This window comes from Chrysemys picta, chromosome 3, assembly GCF_011386835.1.
Source record: "Chrysemys picta bellii isolate R12L10 chromosome 3, ASM1138683v2, whole genome shotgun sequence".
Taxonomy (NCBI): domain Eukaryota; kingdom Metazoa; phylum Chordata; order Testudines; family Emydidae; genus Chrysemys; species Chrysemys picta.
This window is the reverse complement of record NC_088793.1, coordinates 70881423-70900366: the sequence shown is the minus strand read 5'-3', so window position 1 is coordinate 70900366 and position 18944 is coordinate 70881423. Positions and strand designations below refer to the sequence as shown.

Below are 18944 nucleotides of genomic sequence, written 5' to 3'. Positions count from 1 at the left end.
GTGTGCATGTTTGAACACTGACATGCTACGCGTTGGGTTCTAACAGCGTGCCTTTGCCAACCTACTGTATTCATACACTTTTTAAGAGAGGTCTGTCTCAGAATGCCTTACAGTTTATGCAAAAAGAACAGGAGTATTTGTGGCACCTTAGAGACTAACAAATTTATTAGAGCATAAGCTTTCGTGGACTACAGCCCACTTCTTTGTCCACGAAAGCTTATGCTCTAATAAATTTGTTAGTCTCTAAGGTGCCACAAGTACTCCTGATCTTTTTGCGGATACAGACTAACATGGCTGCTACTCTGAAACCTGTCATTACAGTTTATGCATCATTCATAGCTTTTATGCAGCATTCATCCTTTTAGTTAAAATCTTCTAATGCACATGGCACCCAAGTAAACAGAGTAGCAATTCTTATATTAACACACACATTCACTCACACTTTCATGGTTCTGGATGTTGGAAAAAGTTCTATTGCCTGATATTTGTAACTACGTGAGTTATCTAAAGAATGTCTAATATACATAAATATCAGCATCTGGAAATCAAACTCAAAGCCTAATATAAAAGAAGGGATGCTATAAATCAAGTGAAACAGCGTCATAAAGTTATTTTGTTTACAGATTACAAAGTAACCATAAACAGTCTGATTGCATATGGGGGCTGTTCCTGTCCTATGTCAATATAGTATATAGTTTTACTCATACTCATTTTTATACCCATGTGTCCTTTCTTCTCTTTTCTTTTCTGTTAATATTCAGTGTATAGTTTAGTTTTACAGATTAGTTCTTTTGAACTGTTGGCTCATTTCATAGGTTTATAGACATGTTTACTGAAATTGTATGGAGCATTTTTTAAAGGAAAATGACAAGATAAAATAAGTATAGTAGCTCTAAATTCCTGTTGCCTGTAACAACACCTAGTGATGTCCATGCAATCTGACTGCCCAACTGGCTGAACATTCCAAACCCTAATTTAACGTATATTGCCCCCTGCTGTTTTTCAGATTATTCCATTAACCTTTTGACTAGTGGATGGGGAAAAAAAATCTCCCAAGGGTATTTCATTTTGATTTTAGTAAAATTGTTTATGCCATGGTGTATTGCTCCAATTTAGAATATAATTTTACAGTCCTCACTTGGTACCCTATATTTGTGTTATAAAATCTTGTTTGCAATTCTGGTGGGTCATATATTCAGTTCTCCTGAATTGAGCATAAGATATTGTAATACAAAGAGAGAGACACTTAAGAGTTCCTCACAAATTTTTAACAAGACTAAATCCTGGTACATTAATGGAAACATAACAAAAGATATACTGTTTTCCTTCTTTTGTGGTTTGTGTTCATTTGACTAATTTATGATCAATTGGATTTTAATGCTATTTCCCTATTAGTTCAATTAATATTCATTTTAATCATGCCCATTACAATGAATCCACTCAATATAAATTAGGACACAGTAGAAGTTTCCATAAGAATTCCAGTGTTCTTCAGTCATAATTAATGTATCATTCAAAGCATTACTGAGCGCCTCCTGTGTCAGCTGTCAAAAAACAAAATTTCCTAAAGTTTCTGGTGGAATCATCCAGGCATAATTAATTCAAAGAGAATGAGAAATCCCACTAGGAACTGGACCACCACCTGTTAGGAAATGCCATTACCAGAAATCACCACCAATGAGAAACAGCCATTTTACATCAGAACTGAAAGCTCTTTCTACATGCATCTCACCTTGTTTCTGGCAAGAACATTAGCTCCTGCTTTAACGAGCAGTTTGGCAGACTGACTGAATCCATGCCAACATGCTTCATGAAGCGCTGTATTCCCATCCTGAAGAGCACACACACAAGAGCAGCAGTTTAGGGTGTTGTGTCCACACATACAGGAATGTTACATTCAGAATGTAGGTGCTGTAACCTGTTTGGGCATTAAAAATCGTTTCCCTTTTCTTGCTATCTAATTCTGTTTGGGGTTAGGCATATGTATGCTAGACTGAGGCTTAAACAACTTCCATGGGCATCCTCCTACTTTCAACCCTCCCTGCCTCTACTTCATCAACCCCTGAGTTTCTAACCAAGCACAACATTATACTGATGTGTGTGCAGTATGTGCTCCATTGCTTTTCAATGGTTAGAATTAGACCTGTTCATGTGTTTGTGATTGACTTGTCTTCCAGTTGCTGTCACAGAAAGACTATAAGCCCTAAAGATAGTGACAGCTAATCACTATCCTGTAGTGACCTGTATTTGGAACAAAAGGTGATGGGGATTCTCTATGAAGTTCCATACAGTATGATTTAACTGATGACTGTGGTGGTGTTTATATAGAATCATAGAAATGGAGGGCTGGAAGGGACCTTGAGAGGCTATCTAGTGCAACCCACTGCACTGAGACAGGACCAAGTAAACCCAGATCATCCCTGACAGGTTGTGCAATCTGTTCTGAAAAGCCTCCAATGATGGAAATTACACAACCTCCCTTGGAAGCCTGTTAGAAAGCTTTTCCTAATATCTAACCTAAATCTCCATTACCTCTTGTCCTCCCTTCCGTGCAGATAAAGAACAATTGATCACCATCATTTCTATACCAGCTCTCAAAATATCTGAAGACTTATTAGGTCTCCACCCTCAGTCTTTTCTCAAGACTAAACATGCCCAATTTTTTTTTTAACCTTTCCTCATAGGTCAGGTTTTCTAAACCTTTTATAATTTTTCTTGTTCTCTAGATTCTCTCCAGTTTGTCCACATCTTTCTTAAAGTATGGCACACAGTACTCCACGTGAGGTCTCACAAGTGCTGAGTAGAGTAGAACTATTATCTCCCACGTCTTACATACGACACTCCTGTTAATACACCCCAGAATGATTTTAGCCTTTTTTTTTTGCGCAACTGCATCATACTGTTGACTCATATTGAATTTGTGTTCCACTATAACCCCTAGGTCATTTTCAAGCAGTACTGCTGCCTACCCAGTTATTCCCCATTTTGTAGTGGTTTTTCATTCCTACATGTAGTACTTTGCACTTGTCTTTATTTAATTTCATCTTGTTGAATTCAGACCAATTCTCCAATTTGTCAAGGTTGTTTTCAATTCTAATCCTCTGCTCCAAAATGCTTTCTACCCCTCCCAGCTTGGTGTCATCTGCAAATTTTATAAGCACACTCTCTACTTCATTATCCAAGTCATTAATGAAAATATTGCTTAGTACCAGACCCAGAACAGTCCCCTGCGGGACCCCAATAGATACACTCTCCCAGTTTGACAGGAAACCATTGATAACTATTCCTTAAACCCTATTATCCTCTAGGTGCTTTCAAATTGATTAACAATTTTTTCCCAGTATCTTTCCAGGTATCAAAGTTAGGCTGACTGGTCTGTAATTTCTTGGGTCCTCTTTGTTCCCTTTTTTAATGGTATGGCAGGGACGGGCAAACTTTTTGGCCTGAGGGCTGCATCGGGTTTCGTAAATTGTATGGAGGGCCGGTTAGGGGAGGGGGTCGTGGCCCAGCCCCCACCTCCTATCTGCCCCCTTGTTCCCTGACAGCCCCTCTGGGACCCCTTCCCCATAAACACACCCTTGCTCCCTGTCCCCTGACTATCCCCGGATCCCCACCGCCCCATCCAATCCCTCATCTCATTCCTGATGGCCCCCCCGGGAACCCTTCCCCATCCAACCACCCCTTCTCCCTGTCCCCTACCGCCCCTGGAACTGATGCCCATGACTGCCCCCTGCTGCCCCATCCAACCTCCCTTCCTTCCTGACTGCCCCCCAGGACCCTGCCCCCATTCAACCCTGTTTCCCCCCCCGACCACCATCCACACCCCTGTCCCCTGACCACCACCCTGAACTCCCCTGCCCTCTATCCAACCCTCACTGCTCCCTGCCCCCTTACTGCGCTGCCTGGAGCGCCAGTAGCTGGTGGTGCTGCAGCTGCGCCGCCCAGCTAGAGACGGGCCACGCCACCGCCACAACGCAGCACCGAGACCGGGTCAGGCCAGGCTCTGCAGCTGCGCTGCCGCAGGAGCTCACAGCCCCTCCGCCCAGAGCATCGCGCCTGAGGCAGAGCGAGCTGAGGCTGCGGGGGAGAAGAGACAGCAGGGGAGGGGCCAGGGGCTAGCCTCCCGGGCCAGGAGCTCGTGGGCCGGGCAGGACGGTCCAGCGGGCCGTAGTTTGCTCACCCCTGTGCTAGGGGAACATAGCTACTATGTTTCCTCTTCTCCAGTCCTCTGGGACCTCAGATGTCCTCCATGAGTTCTCAAAGATAATCGCTAATGGTTCTGAGATTGCCTCAGCTATTTCCTTAAGTACCTTAGGATGAATTTCACCAGGCCTGCTGACTTGAATACATATAATTTATCTAAATATTCTTTAACCCATTCTTTCCCTATTTTGGCTTGCTTTCCTTCCCCATATATACATGGCAATGGGTTTTTACACTGCATAGCTGAGAAATGCAGTGAATTCTCACCAGTGCACATACATTTGTGCTACAGGACTGAAGGTAAAAAATAAGATCTGGGGGTGAAAAGGGTATTCAAATACCATCCCGGAGAGGGGTAAGGGTCCTATCATACTTTTTGCTTTCATTTTGGTGCTGGGTCTGCAGACACCAAGGAAGTTCAAGGGCTGGGGAGAAGACTCCCGAAACTTCATACAGGTGGCTAATAAAGCAATCCCCATGGAAGGCTTTTGCTTTATAGTTTTGGGTGTCTCCCTCTAAAATGAGAAGCTGAGTTCCAGGCTGTAGACCTACGCAGAGAAAGTGTGAGTGTGTGTATGTCGTAGATATTTGCTTTTATTAGTAGCTTTTTCTAAAATGCAGATTAAATAAAATCTGAAGTAGAATATGAGCTTTCACGTATAGACTTACTTAGCTCATGTTTTTTCTACAGTCCAAAGCACTTCCTAGAGAATCAATATTGCAGCACTACCCTATGTATTGTTGCACCCAGAGTACTATTTAATTTGATGCTCTATCTGATCAGTCCAGAAATATATTGGGAGTCAACTTGACTGGGTAGGGGTACATTATGTTACCAAGCAACAAGCCCATCACTTTTTATTGCCCTATCTGGACACATATATATTCCTTAGTTGGGTAGCAGCACCTCTGACTATATCAGCTAAATCACTTCCAGTTGCAGATGACAAAGAAATGATTCCCTGCCTAATGAGCCAATGAGTAACGATGCCTCTGAGGAGGGATCAACACGGTTCCTTCAGACATTCAGTTCATAGCTTTGCTTAACAAATAGCACTGCTCAGCCTCCACTGGATTAAGTTTTCTTAGTAGCACTACATGCTGCCTCACTAGCTGGCTGATTCCCACTGTTTCCTTTGAAGCCTGTGGTCTTCCTCATATTGCCATCATGAGGAGAAAGTCAGACTCCTGGCTCAGAGATGATCAACTTACCAGTATGTCAAATGTGAGTAAAACAGGAGTGTAGTTCCAAAGGGAAGTGGGGTTTCTTATCTGCATAATTGCTATTAAATTGTTTACTCCAGAGTATAAATTCTAAACAGCATATTCCAAAGCAGGCTAATATTACAGTCTAGTGCAATTATTATCCAACAGGTCTTCTCATTACCTTGTCTTGTCTGTCTAAAGCGCACCCCTCTTGAATGAGAGTTGCTATTACATCTGTATTTCCTACAACAGTAGCCCGGTGCAAGGCTGTCTGATCACCCTGTAAAAAGAAGCAATTTATTTTAATCAGTGCCTGTCCCACCTAATTTTGACTCCATATAAATATATACACACACACACACACTTTATACAGATATCATACACACGTCCCATATACTGAAACTATATTTACATCACACATCATTCAAATACTGGTTATTGTTGAAAGCAATACCAATAAACTACAATCATTAAGGTTTCCAAGAGTAATGGAACCATTATATGGTTTACTATTGCAGACCCAACAGTTTACTACCTTTAATTCCTGAAAACACCCACAGCTCATTGTTATAACTTCTCACCAGAAGACTATCCCAGATGCAATACGGGGGTTACTTAGCACCTAGTTTTAAAATTATCACAGCACTAATAGCCATTTTAACATATTAATTTTGGCTCCATACTTCCAAGGACCCACAATATCTGTAGGGGAAAAAAGGGCATAGAATTAAGGTCTCTTAGTTGTATCTCATCACATTGGTCTTCCACGATCTTATCTTTATGTTTGTTTGTTCATTCTCTGCAGCTATTTTGAGTCTGTGGTGCTAAAACAAATTCCATGATCTCAGCACACAGTGAGAGAGAGACGACTTCCACAGTACCACACAGGAGACCCGCTTCTGATTACCAATCAGAGCCTTTTGCTTCCCAGACTGGGAATCCTGTACAGTCCAGCTCACCTACATGGTGTTTGCCAAAACACATGAATAGAAGAAATGTGGAATGTATACAGACGGGGGAAGTCTAGAGACAGCAAGAAGTAATAATCACAAAAATGACTTGTCTGATACAATCAATAAGCAGATAATGACAGACTTTAATAAAACATTAAAACTGAAGATTACCATGTTTTTGTCATACTTGACTGCAAGAATTTAGATCCAGATAACTGAATATAATTGGGGTAATTGAATAGTTTGCTCCTATACAGAGAGTGCTAGACAACTGGCAAATGAGTTATAAATTGCTCTTAAGGGGGCTGTTTTTTTCTACTGAGATTGAAGACGTTATTAATTTCTACAGCAGTATTGCCAACCCCAAGCATTCAAAAATGCTCCCAATAAAAGATGAAATTGGTTTAAAATCATGAGGCTGATTTTTAAAATAATATATTTTGGGTTAATTGTATTTCTTTTCTGTGTTTTGTGCCTTCAGGGCTCATGTTTTCAAGCTTTTCTCCACTACCATGAAAGCTAGAATTTTTTTTAAAACAAAAGCTAAGATTCTCATATATTTACATGGCTCCAGAATCTGAGGCCTTAAGAAAAACACCAAGTATCGCAAGAGTTGGCAACACTGAGTATTTTAAATATGTCTGAACTCTTCCATATTTTCCTTAAATTAAAGCCAAAATAAAAAAAAGTAATCAACCCCCCTAAACTGAAATAACTCTAAAAGACTATATCTCATTACAACTGTATGGGTCATGTATTTATTGACAACTATTATTATGCAGCAACCACATGCTCAGAGTCTAACTGACTGCCATATTTGCGATTGGAATTTTCTCCAGGTCAGATTGGCAAAGACTCTGGGGGCGGAGGGTTGCCTTCCTCTGCAGCATGGGGCACAGGTCACTTGCTGGTTTGAATCAGGGACGGCTCCGCCCCTTCCCCAAATCCCCAGCCCTGCCTCCTCCCTCCCAGGCTCTCAAGTCTGGGAGGGAGGGGGAGCAGCGGCACGCGAAACAGCCATTTCGCGTGCCGCAGCCGCTCGGGATCTCCCCCTCCCTCCCAGGTTTGAGAGCCTGGGAGGGAGGGGGAGACCCCGAGCTGCAGCGGCGCACGAAACAGCTCTTTCGCGCGCTGTGGCAGCAGCAGCGGAGGTGAGCTAGCGCGGCCGGGGCACACTTTTAGGGGCGGCATTCTGGCGCCAGCCATGCCGCCCCTAAAAATGTGCCGCCCCAAGCACCAGCTTGTTTTGCTGGTGCCTAGAGCCGGCCCTGGTTTGAACTAGAGTAAATGGTGAATTCTCTGTAACTTGAAGTCTTTAAATCAAGATTTGAGGACTTCAGTAACTCAGCCAGAAGTTATGGGTCTATTTCAGGAATGGGTGGATGAGGTTCTGTGGCCTGCAATGTGCAGGTGGTCAGGCTAGATGATCATGATGGTCCCTTCTGGCCTTGCAGTCTGAGAGGATTCAACAATGTCACAGCATTCTAGGCTGCCACTGATATTGCTAATGCACCATATTATTAATTTGAGTAGTATGAATTATGCACAGACCAGTTTATCCTAGCAGTAAAATAGAAAGAAATCCACCATTTACTATTGCTATGACATGTTTACAAGGGCAAAACTGTGAAAGACATGATAAAGTATACAGTGAAACAGCATTTGCCTGTGGTGTAGGAAGCTGTGAGAACTGTGGTGACTATGTATGGTTACTCCACCTTAAAGGTCTGAAACATTCTGTGTGACAGAGTTCAAATGGGAGACAAGAATGGAATGGACCCAGTGTAGCTTTAAATAAGGATCTTCTCATAGTGCTAACTCAATTCATTTTTGTTGTTACATTATTTTTTCTTCTTTCTATCCTGACCCAATTAAAGTAATTGCAGTTAATTAAACAGTCATTTAATTTATTGGCTTTTGGGAGATAACAGCTACTCCTGTGAACATTTCACTTTAATTAAAAATAAACCAAATAGCTGAAAAGCAGATAACCTCACTTTTCACAGCTGCAGCAGCTGAGCCTGCTTGAGATCAAGCCATTCTCCAAGCACCCCACTCTACCACCAGGCAACATGGGCCAGCTTGCTTAGGTTGTCTCCAGGTACTGTAGTGAGAGCATTCTCCAAACACAGAGTACTCACTGAGCAAGGCATTGAAGGTTGGAACACAGAAATGTAAGTGCCACATCTGCTCAGATTTGAATTAAACTATGACCCTAATCATATTCCGCTCAAAGGCACAAAGAAACTAATTTTACTCAAAGTTTCTCAGTCATTTGCAGGACCCCTGATATTATATGAGACTTCGCCTTGAGTTATTGAGCACCTCAGAGAGATATATTATACTGACTACATATATTGTTTTAACCTGTCTCTCCCCCCATTTGTAGAATTCTAGTGAAACTATTTTGTCTTTTAGGACAGAGCTAATATCAGGATGCCTTTATATGGTCAACTGCAAATTTTTGTTTGGTTGCTTTATTTTGTGCATCAGCTTCTCTCTGCAAGTGCAGAGTCTGAGCTTTCAAAGCAGTGTAATCACTGACTCTCATTTCTCTTTCTGCATTTACATTTTTCACATTGCCTATCTCTTCCTTTTATTAAAAAATAGCTATGTCACCAAACAGCACTTGCCCGAGCCCTGCTTTTAACAGTGCGCATTGTAGAATGCGTCACAGGATACTGTTCTGGAGATTGTGAGAAAAACAATACCTATAGTGCATATTGATTTTGCAGACAATTAAGTGTATAAATCTGACGCAAACACTTTATGGCCTTGTTTGTAAGTGACTTGCTTACAAGGGAGTTTGCAGACAACAAGATCAGTAAAAATGAAAAAAAGAACAGTAGTGCTGTTATACAGAGGTGACCTTTACTACTATGATGGAGAGATTTGCCTGAACTGAAACACTTAGGAGCTAGATTCACCAGGGGACTGAGCATTGCAACACCTAAGGCCTGGTCTACACCTAAAAATTAGATTGACCTATTTACATCGCTCAGGGCTGTGAAAAATTTCACACTCTCTGCGACATAGGTCAACCTACACCCACAGGTGCAGGTAGATCAGAGGAAGAATTCTTCTGTTAACCTAGCTACTGCCTCTCAGAGAGGTGAATTAACTACGGCGATGGAGAAACCCTTCCGTCAAGGTAGGCAGCATCTACATTACAGTGCTACAGTAGCACAACTGCAGCACCATGTCTGTGCTGCTGTAGTGTAGACATGGCCTAACGTTTAGGCACCTTGTCAAAGTGGAGGGATCTGGCCTGTCCACTTTTTGCCAGGGGACCGGCCCTCTGCCCCTCCTCTTGCCCCTGAGGTCTTGCCCCCGGTCAGGCCGGAAGCTGGAGCCTGGCTTGGGTCAGAGGCCTGGGGAGCCTGGGCAGCTGTGGACTCTCCACCTGCCCGGGGCGTGGAGGCCCGAGAGCAGCCCCCGGCCCATGTTCCCACTCTTTGGGCCCCTGCCCAGGGCAGGTGAAGGTGTCCGCAGCTCCCCAAAGCTGCCCAGGTGACTCTTACCATGGCCTGGCTGTGGCTCTTCAGCCCGAGGCCCTGCCCCCGGCCAGGTCAGAAGCCGGAACCAGGTTATGCTAAGAGCCACGTGGGCAGCTGTGGGGAGGTGCGGACCCTCCATGTGCCCTGGATGTGGGTCTTGGGGTGGGAACATGGGCTGGGGGCTGCTCTCAGGGCCTTTCACACAGGGCAGGTGGAGGGGCCTGGGCTCCCTAGCCGAACTCCAGCTTAGCTGGTGGGCGAGGCCTCAGGGGCAGGGCCATGGAGGGGGTTGGGCCTCATTTAGGAAGAATCCATCATCCCTGCCTTGTCTCCTAGTGGAATTCATAACCTTGAGTTTGGGACCCAGGCTCCCTATACAATGCAAGAGGAGAGTTAGGCACCTAAGAATGGGATTCAGAACTGCCAGCATGCTGAGAGGGAGCTACATAAGCCAGCCAGCAGGAAATGCCGGGGAGAGGGGTGTGGCCTAAGCCCCATTCCTCAAGGGGAGTTAAACCAGGGGGAGGTACCTATTTCCACTCAGGATTCCCAGCCATGAACCCACTCCTGGGTGTTCCCAAGCCAGGTTAGTGTTTTTTCATGAAAAAGTGAGGAGGAGGTGGTGCACTCCTAGCAACCTTTTGTCCACTGCCTAAAACTCTCAGCCAGGATGTTGGAGAACCAGGGGATTCTGGAGAACCAGGTTCAAATCCCTACTCTTGAACTTGAGTCTCCCCTCTACAAGAAGAGTGCCCTAATCACTGGGAAACAGGTTATCCTGGGGCAAGTGTCTCTCAGCCTTTCCTGTTGAAGCTGTTCCACTTTGTATAAATAATTAAATGTTCACTGGAGAAGGGGACTTGCACGTGCACCTCCCAGGGGAGAGCCCAAACCACCGGTCAATTTTCTCTCTCTCCCCCACCCCCAAGGAATATTTTAAGTATTTTTATGCAATGGAACATTCCCAAAAGGAGAAACTGAGCAAGCCCTGGGAGGTGGGAAACTCAAGACACAAGTTCAAGACCCTGCTCCAGGAAGGCAAAGGGGGGATTTAAACCAGAATCTCCCATATCCTGGAGGAGTGCCATAACCACTGGGCTAAAGGCAGCCACCCTTGCTCAGAGCACAGCTACCAGACTGGACCCTGAAGGCAAGATAGGCAAGGGAGCACCTAGTTTGTAAATCCCACTTGTGCTTCAGCATGATCTAATCAAGGCACTTCACTTCTTCCCTTATCTACCAGCACCCCAACAGTCACATTCTCTTCTTTACTGCCTCCATCAATGCTATCATCTCCTTTAAGTATGAAAGATTGGATACTCCTTCCAATCTCACTTGTTGCCTCCTCCCACCATTCTATCTTGCTGTTTACACCATTCACTGCCCAAGTGGGTCAAATTATTTGTTGTGAACAAATTATCCTGCCATGGGAGTGCTGAATTAACAAAAAAAATCAATAGCAAGATAATCATCTTCAGTCCTGAGACAAAACTGCTAAGTTTGGAAAGTTTTAACCTTTGAAATCAAAGTGTGAACAGTAATGTTTCTTTAGCATATTACTAATTAAAATCGTAATTTTTAAAATACGGAAAATGATATCAGTAAGACCACAGGACTCCTAATAGCATATGAGTATTTCAATATTCTAAAGTAGTTGAATCAGCCATTCAGGGCTTCCAAGCATTGTTGTGAATTTGCTATTCTCTTCTCCCTTGCTAAACAGAGAGAATCATCATGAAATCACAATAATAAGCATTTTACTCTTGGACAATAGTGATAAAAGGCCAGCAGAAATGATCAAGGCAAGAAAGTATAAACATAACTAAAGGAAATTAAAAAGTCAGTTATTGGAACTACAGAAGGCACTTTGCATATTTACATTTTGGTTGAAATATTTTTAAACTTTGGGTTATGGCCCATTTGTGTTAGTTTCTTCAACTTAGATTTTTTATAATGACATACTTTCCACTGAGATAGTCAGAAAGCTTTCAGTGTGACGCCAAATGAGGGGTAGATAATTTTTATGCAAAGCATCAAGAATGAAACCCAGCCATGCAACCATGCACCGTTTTAGGAACTCTAACATGCCAAACTGCCAATCCAAGATTTTACATGCAGCCATGTCAGAGGGAAGCTCAAGGCAAGATTGATGCACAAGATTTCTAACCTCCTTCTCTCTTTCTGATCTTCTAGGTTCCTTTCTAGCCTTTCTCCTCTGGTTTTTCTCATCTTTTTCTTCCTTGATTCCTTTCACCAGGGCAACTTTCTCCTTGACTATTTCTGAAGTATGTGCTGTATGAATACTCATTGACCAATCAGAGATTGTATTAGCACTCCAGTAAGAGTTTGCAGGATTGGCAGGGAGAAGGAAAGAATTAGTTCCTGGAGTTGCATACTCTACAGAGCTGGTTTCCACAGGTTGAAATTCATAATAATCCCACTCCAGGCCACTGGAGGTCATTCTTCAACTAATTCTCATGTCTCTTAGTGTTTTAAAGTACTTCATCTGCAGAACATGAAGTTAGTATTTTAATCTCTCCACAACATTTAGAATTATCCACTTCTATTCGCCATACGGCAGATGAAAAGTTAGTTCTTGCATTTATGAATTAGCTAGAGATATTCAGCTCAAAATTAAAATTTTGTTATTGGAGCCCCCCTATCTTTTTAAAAAATGAAATAGAACACGGATCAGATTTTTAAAGTTGCGGGAGGATAATTTGCACATGTAATTGCTATAATTCTGCATAAAAATGGAAAATTAGACATTTAAAAATATTTTTTAATAAATTATCTGATTTCCCCCATGCGTTATTTTAAAATCTAACTGTATATTTATGAATAATATTAATGAAATGGTTGTTAATTGACAATATTAGATGCTGAAATCCATCAGTGCCAACAGAACAAAGGGTTTCTTCCTCAGTTTCTGACACACAGTAACAGTGACTAAAAAGCAATAGAAACATCTCTGTGTGATGCAAGTAAAAAGTGTGCAAAAATGGATTGTACTAAGGGAATTTATAGGCAGGCAGCTTTTTTACCATCTGAAAGCAAAGCAGACACATTTTAGCTAACACATTTCATCTCAGGCAGTCCTGTGACAATCCCCAAGTTGGGAGTTTTATTCTCCTTCCCTCTTTTCTCTAAGAAACAAATCCAAACAGCACCACTCAGAATGCACAACAATTCTTAGAGCTCTCATTATATTCAGAGGAGATATCCAGTATAATACAAGGGGACCCAAAAATGGAATTCAATTCTATGAACAAAGGCTTTACAACATAACCACATTTCTAGTTTGTTGTTAAAATTAGTTACAGTGCTTCCTACAGCATCACACTGTGGTGAACCAGGACTTGGTGAAAGTTACAGGAAAAGTGAATGAACTGAATAGATTAATCTGCAGAGGAGTAAGACTCACTCTTTGGCTGATGTAATGATAAATTCAGATTCACCATTTTCCCAACATGCCTACTTTTATCAGTTTCTTCAGAATGCAAAGTTAGATGTACAAATAGCACAGATTTTGTGATAACAGCATTCAAAAAATGCCAGTCCCACTGAGAAAATAGTTCATTTTCTTTCCCCTCCCCTCCCCCCCATAAAATCCCACCTGGTAAATAATTGGCATAACTTGGATTCCCAGAGTAGTTACCTTACTTACAGGAAAGCTGACTGTACTTATATATTTTCTGTAATTTCTTTAGAACAACAATACTCTGCACTAACTGTGCACATCACCTTTCATGGGGAGGATCTGAAAACACTTGACTAATATGAATTAATCAAGCCCCCCGATACATCTGTATAGCAGGTCTTAGCCCTATTTTACAGAGACGCAAACTGTAGCAATGAGAGGCTAGGAAATGGAATTACTGACTCAAGAACCTTAGTACAAGAGTGGTTGCAGAAAAATAAAGGTTACAAGCCTGCCAGAGACTACCCTAAGTTTCAATGTCAGTGACAGCTGGAAATAGAACCCAGCTGTCTAATGGTGAGATTTTTCAAGATATTTAGACACCTAAAGATTCAGATAGATGTGTGGCGGGAGTTTCAAAAGCACCCAATGGGAGTTAGGCACCTAGGTGCTTTTGAAAAAAATCACACTAGGTGCCTATCTGCATATTCAGGCACCTAACACCTTTAAAAATCTGGCCCCTAATGCCTAGTCCTGCATTCTAAGCACCATAGCACATGGCCTTGCTGACCACTCCCTGCGAGAGATCCTAAATAGTGCAACTATGCGGACATCGCTTAGGTCAGGTCTACGCTACACACTTAGTTCAGTATAACCACATTGAGCAGGGGTATGAAAAATCCACACACCCCCCCTGAGCAATGTAGTTATACTGATGTTAAATTCTGCCCCCCCCCCTCGCCCTGCCATGTAGACAGGGTTATGTCAGCGGGAGAGATTCCCCCACAGATGTAGCTACCACCTCTCATGGAGGAGGAGTAACGAAGCTGATAGGAGAGCTCTCTCCTGTTGGCTTCCAGCATCTTCATCAAAGCGCTGCAGCATTTGTAGAACAGACCTCTTGGGTCAGAGACACAAGTAACAATGTTAAGACTCTTGAGAGCAGGGTCATTACTCCTATCCCAAGTTGGAGCACCACAGAAAAAATCAGAGGCAAAATTACAGTCTGTTAACAGGAGTCAGCAATGAATCTGGACAAGTTTATTTCAATCTGTTAAAAACAATTCAGCCTAACTCCTTGTTTGTCAGAGTGAGAGACCTAAATTGATTATGCAAATAATTCCAATGTCTCCTCATCTAAGCAACGTTTTCCCTAGCATTCAGCTCTAGCATTATCATTGTTTTTATAGAAAAACTGAGAAATACCAATGATTTACTTTTTACTTTTTGAAAACTATCATTTGCTAATTGTAAGGATGATCACAAATAACTTACCCTATTCATTTATCATCCCATGTTATGAGAGACAGGGAATAACTCATACTGCAAGCATTACACTGGTAGCCAATTTGCTGTGGTACTGTACAGTACTTCAGGCCAGTTGCTCATTTTTCTATGCTCTCTGCAGAACAGCTTCTGCATTTTGAAGTCCTCTCTGTTGCAAACATTCCTGGCAGATTATATCATGTAAAGTGTTTCAATGGGGCGCCTGTATGGCACAAATGTGCTCGTATTTCCATGCATGTATCAAATTGCAGGCATCATCCTCTATTACTACTCACTCAGGCCTAGAGTAGAAAGGCATCTTTTAATGCTCTGCTACAGCTTGAAAATAAGGACCAAGCTACTCATCTAAAACACTAAATTTTACTATGACTCTGATACAGTTTTAATTGTTATGCTTCAAAATTAGAATAGGTGGGAGACTGATTCTGTTCTAATTTCACCCCCACCTTTAAGAAGCAAAACTCTAGCTATGTTCAGAAACTGAATCATTGATTGGAGGAGCAGGCCCCTTGGTATAAGAATGGTTGCATCTACTTACATCATCCTGAATGTCCAGGTCACAGCCTGCCTTCAGCAAAATCTGCACAACACGAAGATGCCCCCTGTAGGCAGCAAGATGTAGAGGGGTACGGCCATGCTGTGAAAGAAGAGAAAATACTGATTTGTGTAGATCACTGGTTAATACATAGTATTCATCAAAACTTACCCCAGGCATTTCTTTTCTTCATATTGGTCTATCCACACCTCTGTCTGGGAAGCCTACTGTTTAAAGCTGCAAACTACTACAAACCTTTACATGTTCATTTTATAACAGGACTTCCCTTATTTTGCGTGTGTGTTGCAACTGCCTCCTTCCGTGGCTGCTTTCTGCTGCATTTGGATTTATTGGCACCATCCTTGAGACACCACCTTGTCACAATAATACAATAAAATAATACAGTACAAAAAAATGTTAAGAAGCTCTGCTTCTTGCAAACTCTGATCCAGCTCTACATTACAAGTCTACAGTAGAACTTAATCAGTTTTTTGCTTCTGTCTTTTCCACTGGACAACCATTGAGAACTTTCAATTCCACTACTAATTCATCCCCTTAAACACCCTTCCAAAAACACACTATATTGCAAATGTGCTATAAATCATTATAAAGACAGTGGTAAAGCCTTGCAATAGAAATAAGCATTAGAAGACTGATGATTATGTCAGCAGCTCCCCTTTGAAAGAATGACAGATATGTCACATCTAGCGTTGCCACCTTTCTAATGGCTGTAACTGGACCCCGTCCCTGAGGCCCCATCCCTGTCCCACCTCTTCCCTTGAGACCTCACCCCTTCTCCACCTCTTCCCCCAGGCACTGCCCCCTTCTTCGCCTCTTCCCTCAAGGCCCCACCTCTGCATGCCACGTGCTGTCGCAAGCCACACAAGCAGCCTAGCACTGGAGGCAGGGATGGCTACTGTTGCTACACTGCCTCCTTTCTTCTGCTTAGGGTTGCCACAGATTAAAAAAAACAGACATTGTGGCTTGTCCAATGGCACCTGGACACACAAGCAGAAATCTGGTCTGCCAGGTTTTAAACCGGATGGGTGGCAACCCTACTCACGACAAGTGACTCGAGTGAACATATGTGATAGCCAATCCCTTACTGCCTATAAACTGGGAACAAATGTCTTAGTCTTTCAGATATCAACTATTTTACTACATTTCTAATCCCTAACCCACATAAACAGTGTTTAACACAGTATTCCTCAGAAGCCAATCTACAGTTCAACTGAGGACAGGTCCGCAGATGGCTACAGGGAACAGGAAAGTTTTAATTAGTAAGATGCAGAAATGATGTACAGTTTTGGGGGCTAGGAGAGAAGGAAAGTAAGAGCTGACTTTAAAATAAGATTTTTTTAATTAGGAAAATAGCTTTTCCCAGCAAGTGGGTTATAAAAGTCTACATTAAAACGACAAGAGAGGAACATTGTTCAGTTTTAATTACACTCAACTGGATTATCATTTGACAGACTTTAAAATGAGAACACTACAGAAAAATGGGAGCAGCTGCTGCTCCTAAGGAAGACACTGGGATATGTGTTTAAGAAGAAGGTTCAAAGTACAATCATACATTGATAGGTTTGTCAGTACAATAAAGAAGAATGAAAATAAGGAAGTTTGCTAAGATTGTAACCCTAATAAACTAAATTAGAAAATATCAGCATAAAAGGAATTGAGTGTGTAAGTAAAATAATTAGTTTCAGGAATGTGAGGAGTAAGTGAAAGACCTTAAAGAACTGTAAAACAAGAATGTTGGAAGACTGTCCAACATAAGTTTTATTTCGTGACAATTCCATAAAACAAGTAATTAACAACCCAATCATCTACTAGACCACCCACTCTTCCATCGAGAATCACAATTCCTCCACCCAAAAGCCACCAGTAGTTAATAAGTACAAACTGATGTTTTAACCTGGTCTAGATATTCTTTGTTTCAGGAATCCATCAGGTTTATTTTACTGTGATTGAGCAGATTAAACCGCACTGGTAAATCGAGCAACAGAAGAAGTGAACACCTCTAGCGCTGAGTGACTACTGGTGGCCTTCAGTAACTGGAAAGGAATAAACCAACTATTAATCATTATTTATTGTATTGCCGTAACGCCTAGGAGCCCTAGTCATGGACCACAGTCTCATTGTGCTAGATCCTGTACAAACACAGTATAAAAAGGGAGTCCCTACCTCAAGGAACTTACAATCTAAGTAAATTCTTGGGGTTAGTAAGAAACTTCCCCAATGGGAAGGTTACTCCATGCAACTGAAGCATTGATTGGAGGCAGGATACTTTACTAGATGAATCACTGTTCTGGTCTGGTATGACAATTCCTATGTTCCTAAGTAGGTGGTTAAGGCCTTGGAAACAGCTTCCATGTCATGAAAAATGTTGAAACCTTCTTCTCTCACAGAACTGCTAGAGGGTGAACCCAATAGCAAATTAATTAGTTAATGATTACCCAGCACTTTGAAGATGTGGAGAGTGCTAGTTAATTGTTATTTCCCTTTTTAAACTCAAATGAAGGAAAAGTTCATACCCACTCCGGGGTATGAACTTTTCCAAGTGCAAATATTTTCTCTGGTATTTTCCCCCAAATAAAAGTGAATGGCTCATTCCCATCCAGTACATTTTGGTTTCACGGCTCTGATGCTTTGAAAACAGCTTGATTTCTTCTTTCACAGTCTGCCTTTGAAAACACCTGAGGAAGAAGTAAAGCTGCATAGGCAAACTCAATAAACAAAACAGCCAAAACATGACGGCTCCCATCGTCAGTGAGAACACTGCCACAAATTTAAAAACGTCACAAACAAAAAGTTGTAGCTTTGTTTAAACAATGAATAACCTGCTGCTTTTACAAGTCCAACCTGATCTAAAGATGGCCTTTATTAAGACTGTAGGCAAAGTAATGGCTGGTCCAACTGCATGGAGTACATTTCCTTTTATTTTATTACAGCTTGGAGGAGATCCAGGGCTTAGTGTCAGTTTCAGGTAACTTAATAGCAAAAGGAAAAAGAGAGTCTCTAGGCAACATTAAAAAAAAAAAGGGGCCAGATTGACAAATGATTCTGGGGCATGAATTGAATGCTTAGCTTATGAATATGGATTCAAACAAGTTTAGGCTTATAGGTTCTTTCTACATTACTTAATTACAATAAATAAATCACATAATCAGTTGTCTCACTTCCCAGTAAGCTACTGATACATCACAATAACATTTTATTGTAGTCTGTGCATGGAGCGGAAAAAAAGCCTGCTTGAAGCCAGCTCACAAGGGAGAGCAGGGTTAACTATGTGAATATGTTCAGTGGGGAAACTTTCTGATAAGATAACCATCTCCAACTAGTGAAAAAATGCTGCGGTGCAGCCAAAGATATTTTGTTAAAAATAAACTCTGAAAGGAAGATGAAGAATTTATTTTAATATGAGAAGATGTTTACCCCTTGGATCATTTTCCTCACTCAGCATACCTCCCCACACACATACACAACACACACATACCCCTATGAATTTTATATGATTATCTGTGAAACATACAAATACAACTCAGGAAATTCACATTATGGGGGACACGCCATTGTTAAACTGTCCATTGTGCACACGTACTGTGACATATTATGGTACGTGC

The 18944-nt window shown here is 41.8% G+C and overlaps 2 protein-coding genes across 3 annotated transcripts in view; one reads left to right on the top strand and one right to left on the bottom strand.

Annotated features, from left to right (window-relative positions):
• Positions 1-6342, top strand: part of LYRM2 (LYR motif containing 2) — a 39533-nt gene extending 33191 nt beyond the window's left edge. Inside the window, exon 4 of the transcript XR_006176183.2 lies at positions 6215-6342. The gene's annotated coding sequence lies outside the window, so the exon portion shown is untranslated. The remainder of the gene's footprint in view (positions 1-6214) is intronic.
• Positions 1-18944, bottom strand: part of ANKRD6 (ankyrin repeat domain 6) — a 173235-nt gene that overhangs the window by 20055 nt on the left and 134236 nt on the right. For both annotated transcript variants that reach the window (XM_005299720.5, XM_005299724.4), the window contains 3 exons: positions 15325-15423; positions 5591-5689; positions 1733-1831 (listed from right to left, as the gene is read on the bottom strand). In XM_005299720.5, coding sequence (XP_005299777.2) covers positions 1733-1831; positions 5591-5689; positions 15325-15423 — 297 coding nt within the window. The remainder of the gene's footprint in view (positions 1-1732; positions 1832-5590; positions 5690-15324; positions 15424-18944) is intronic.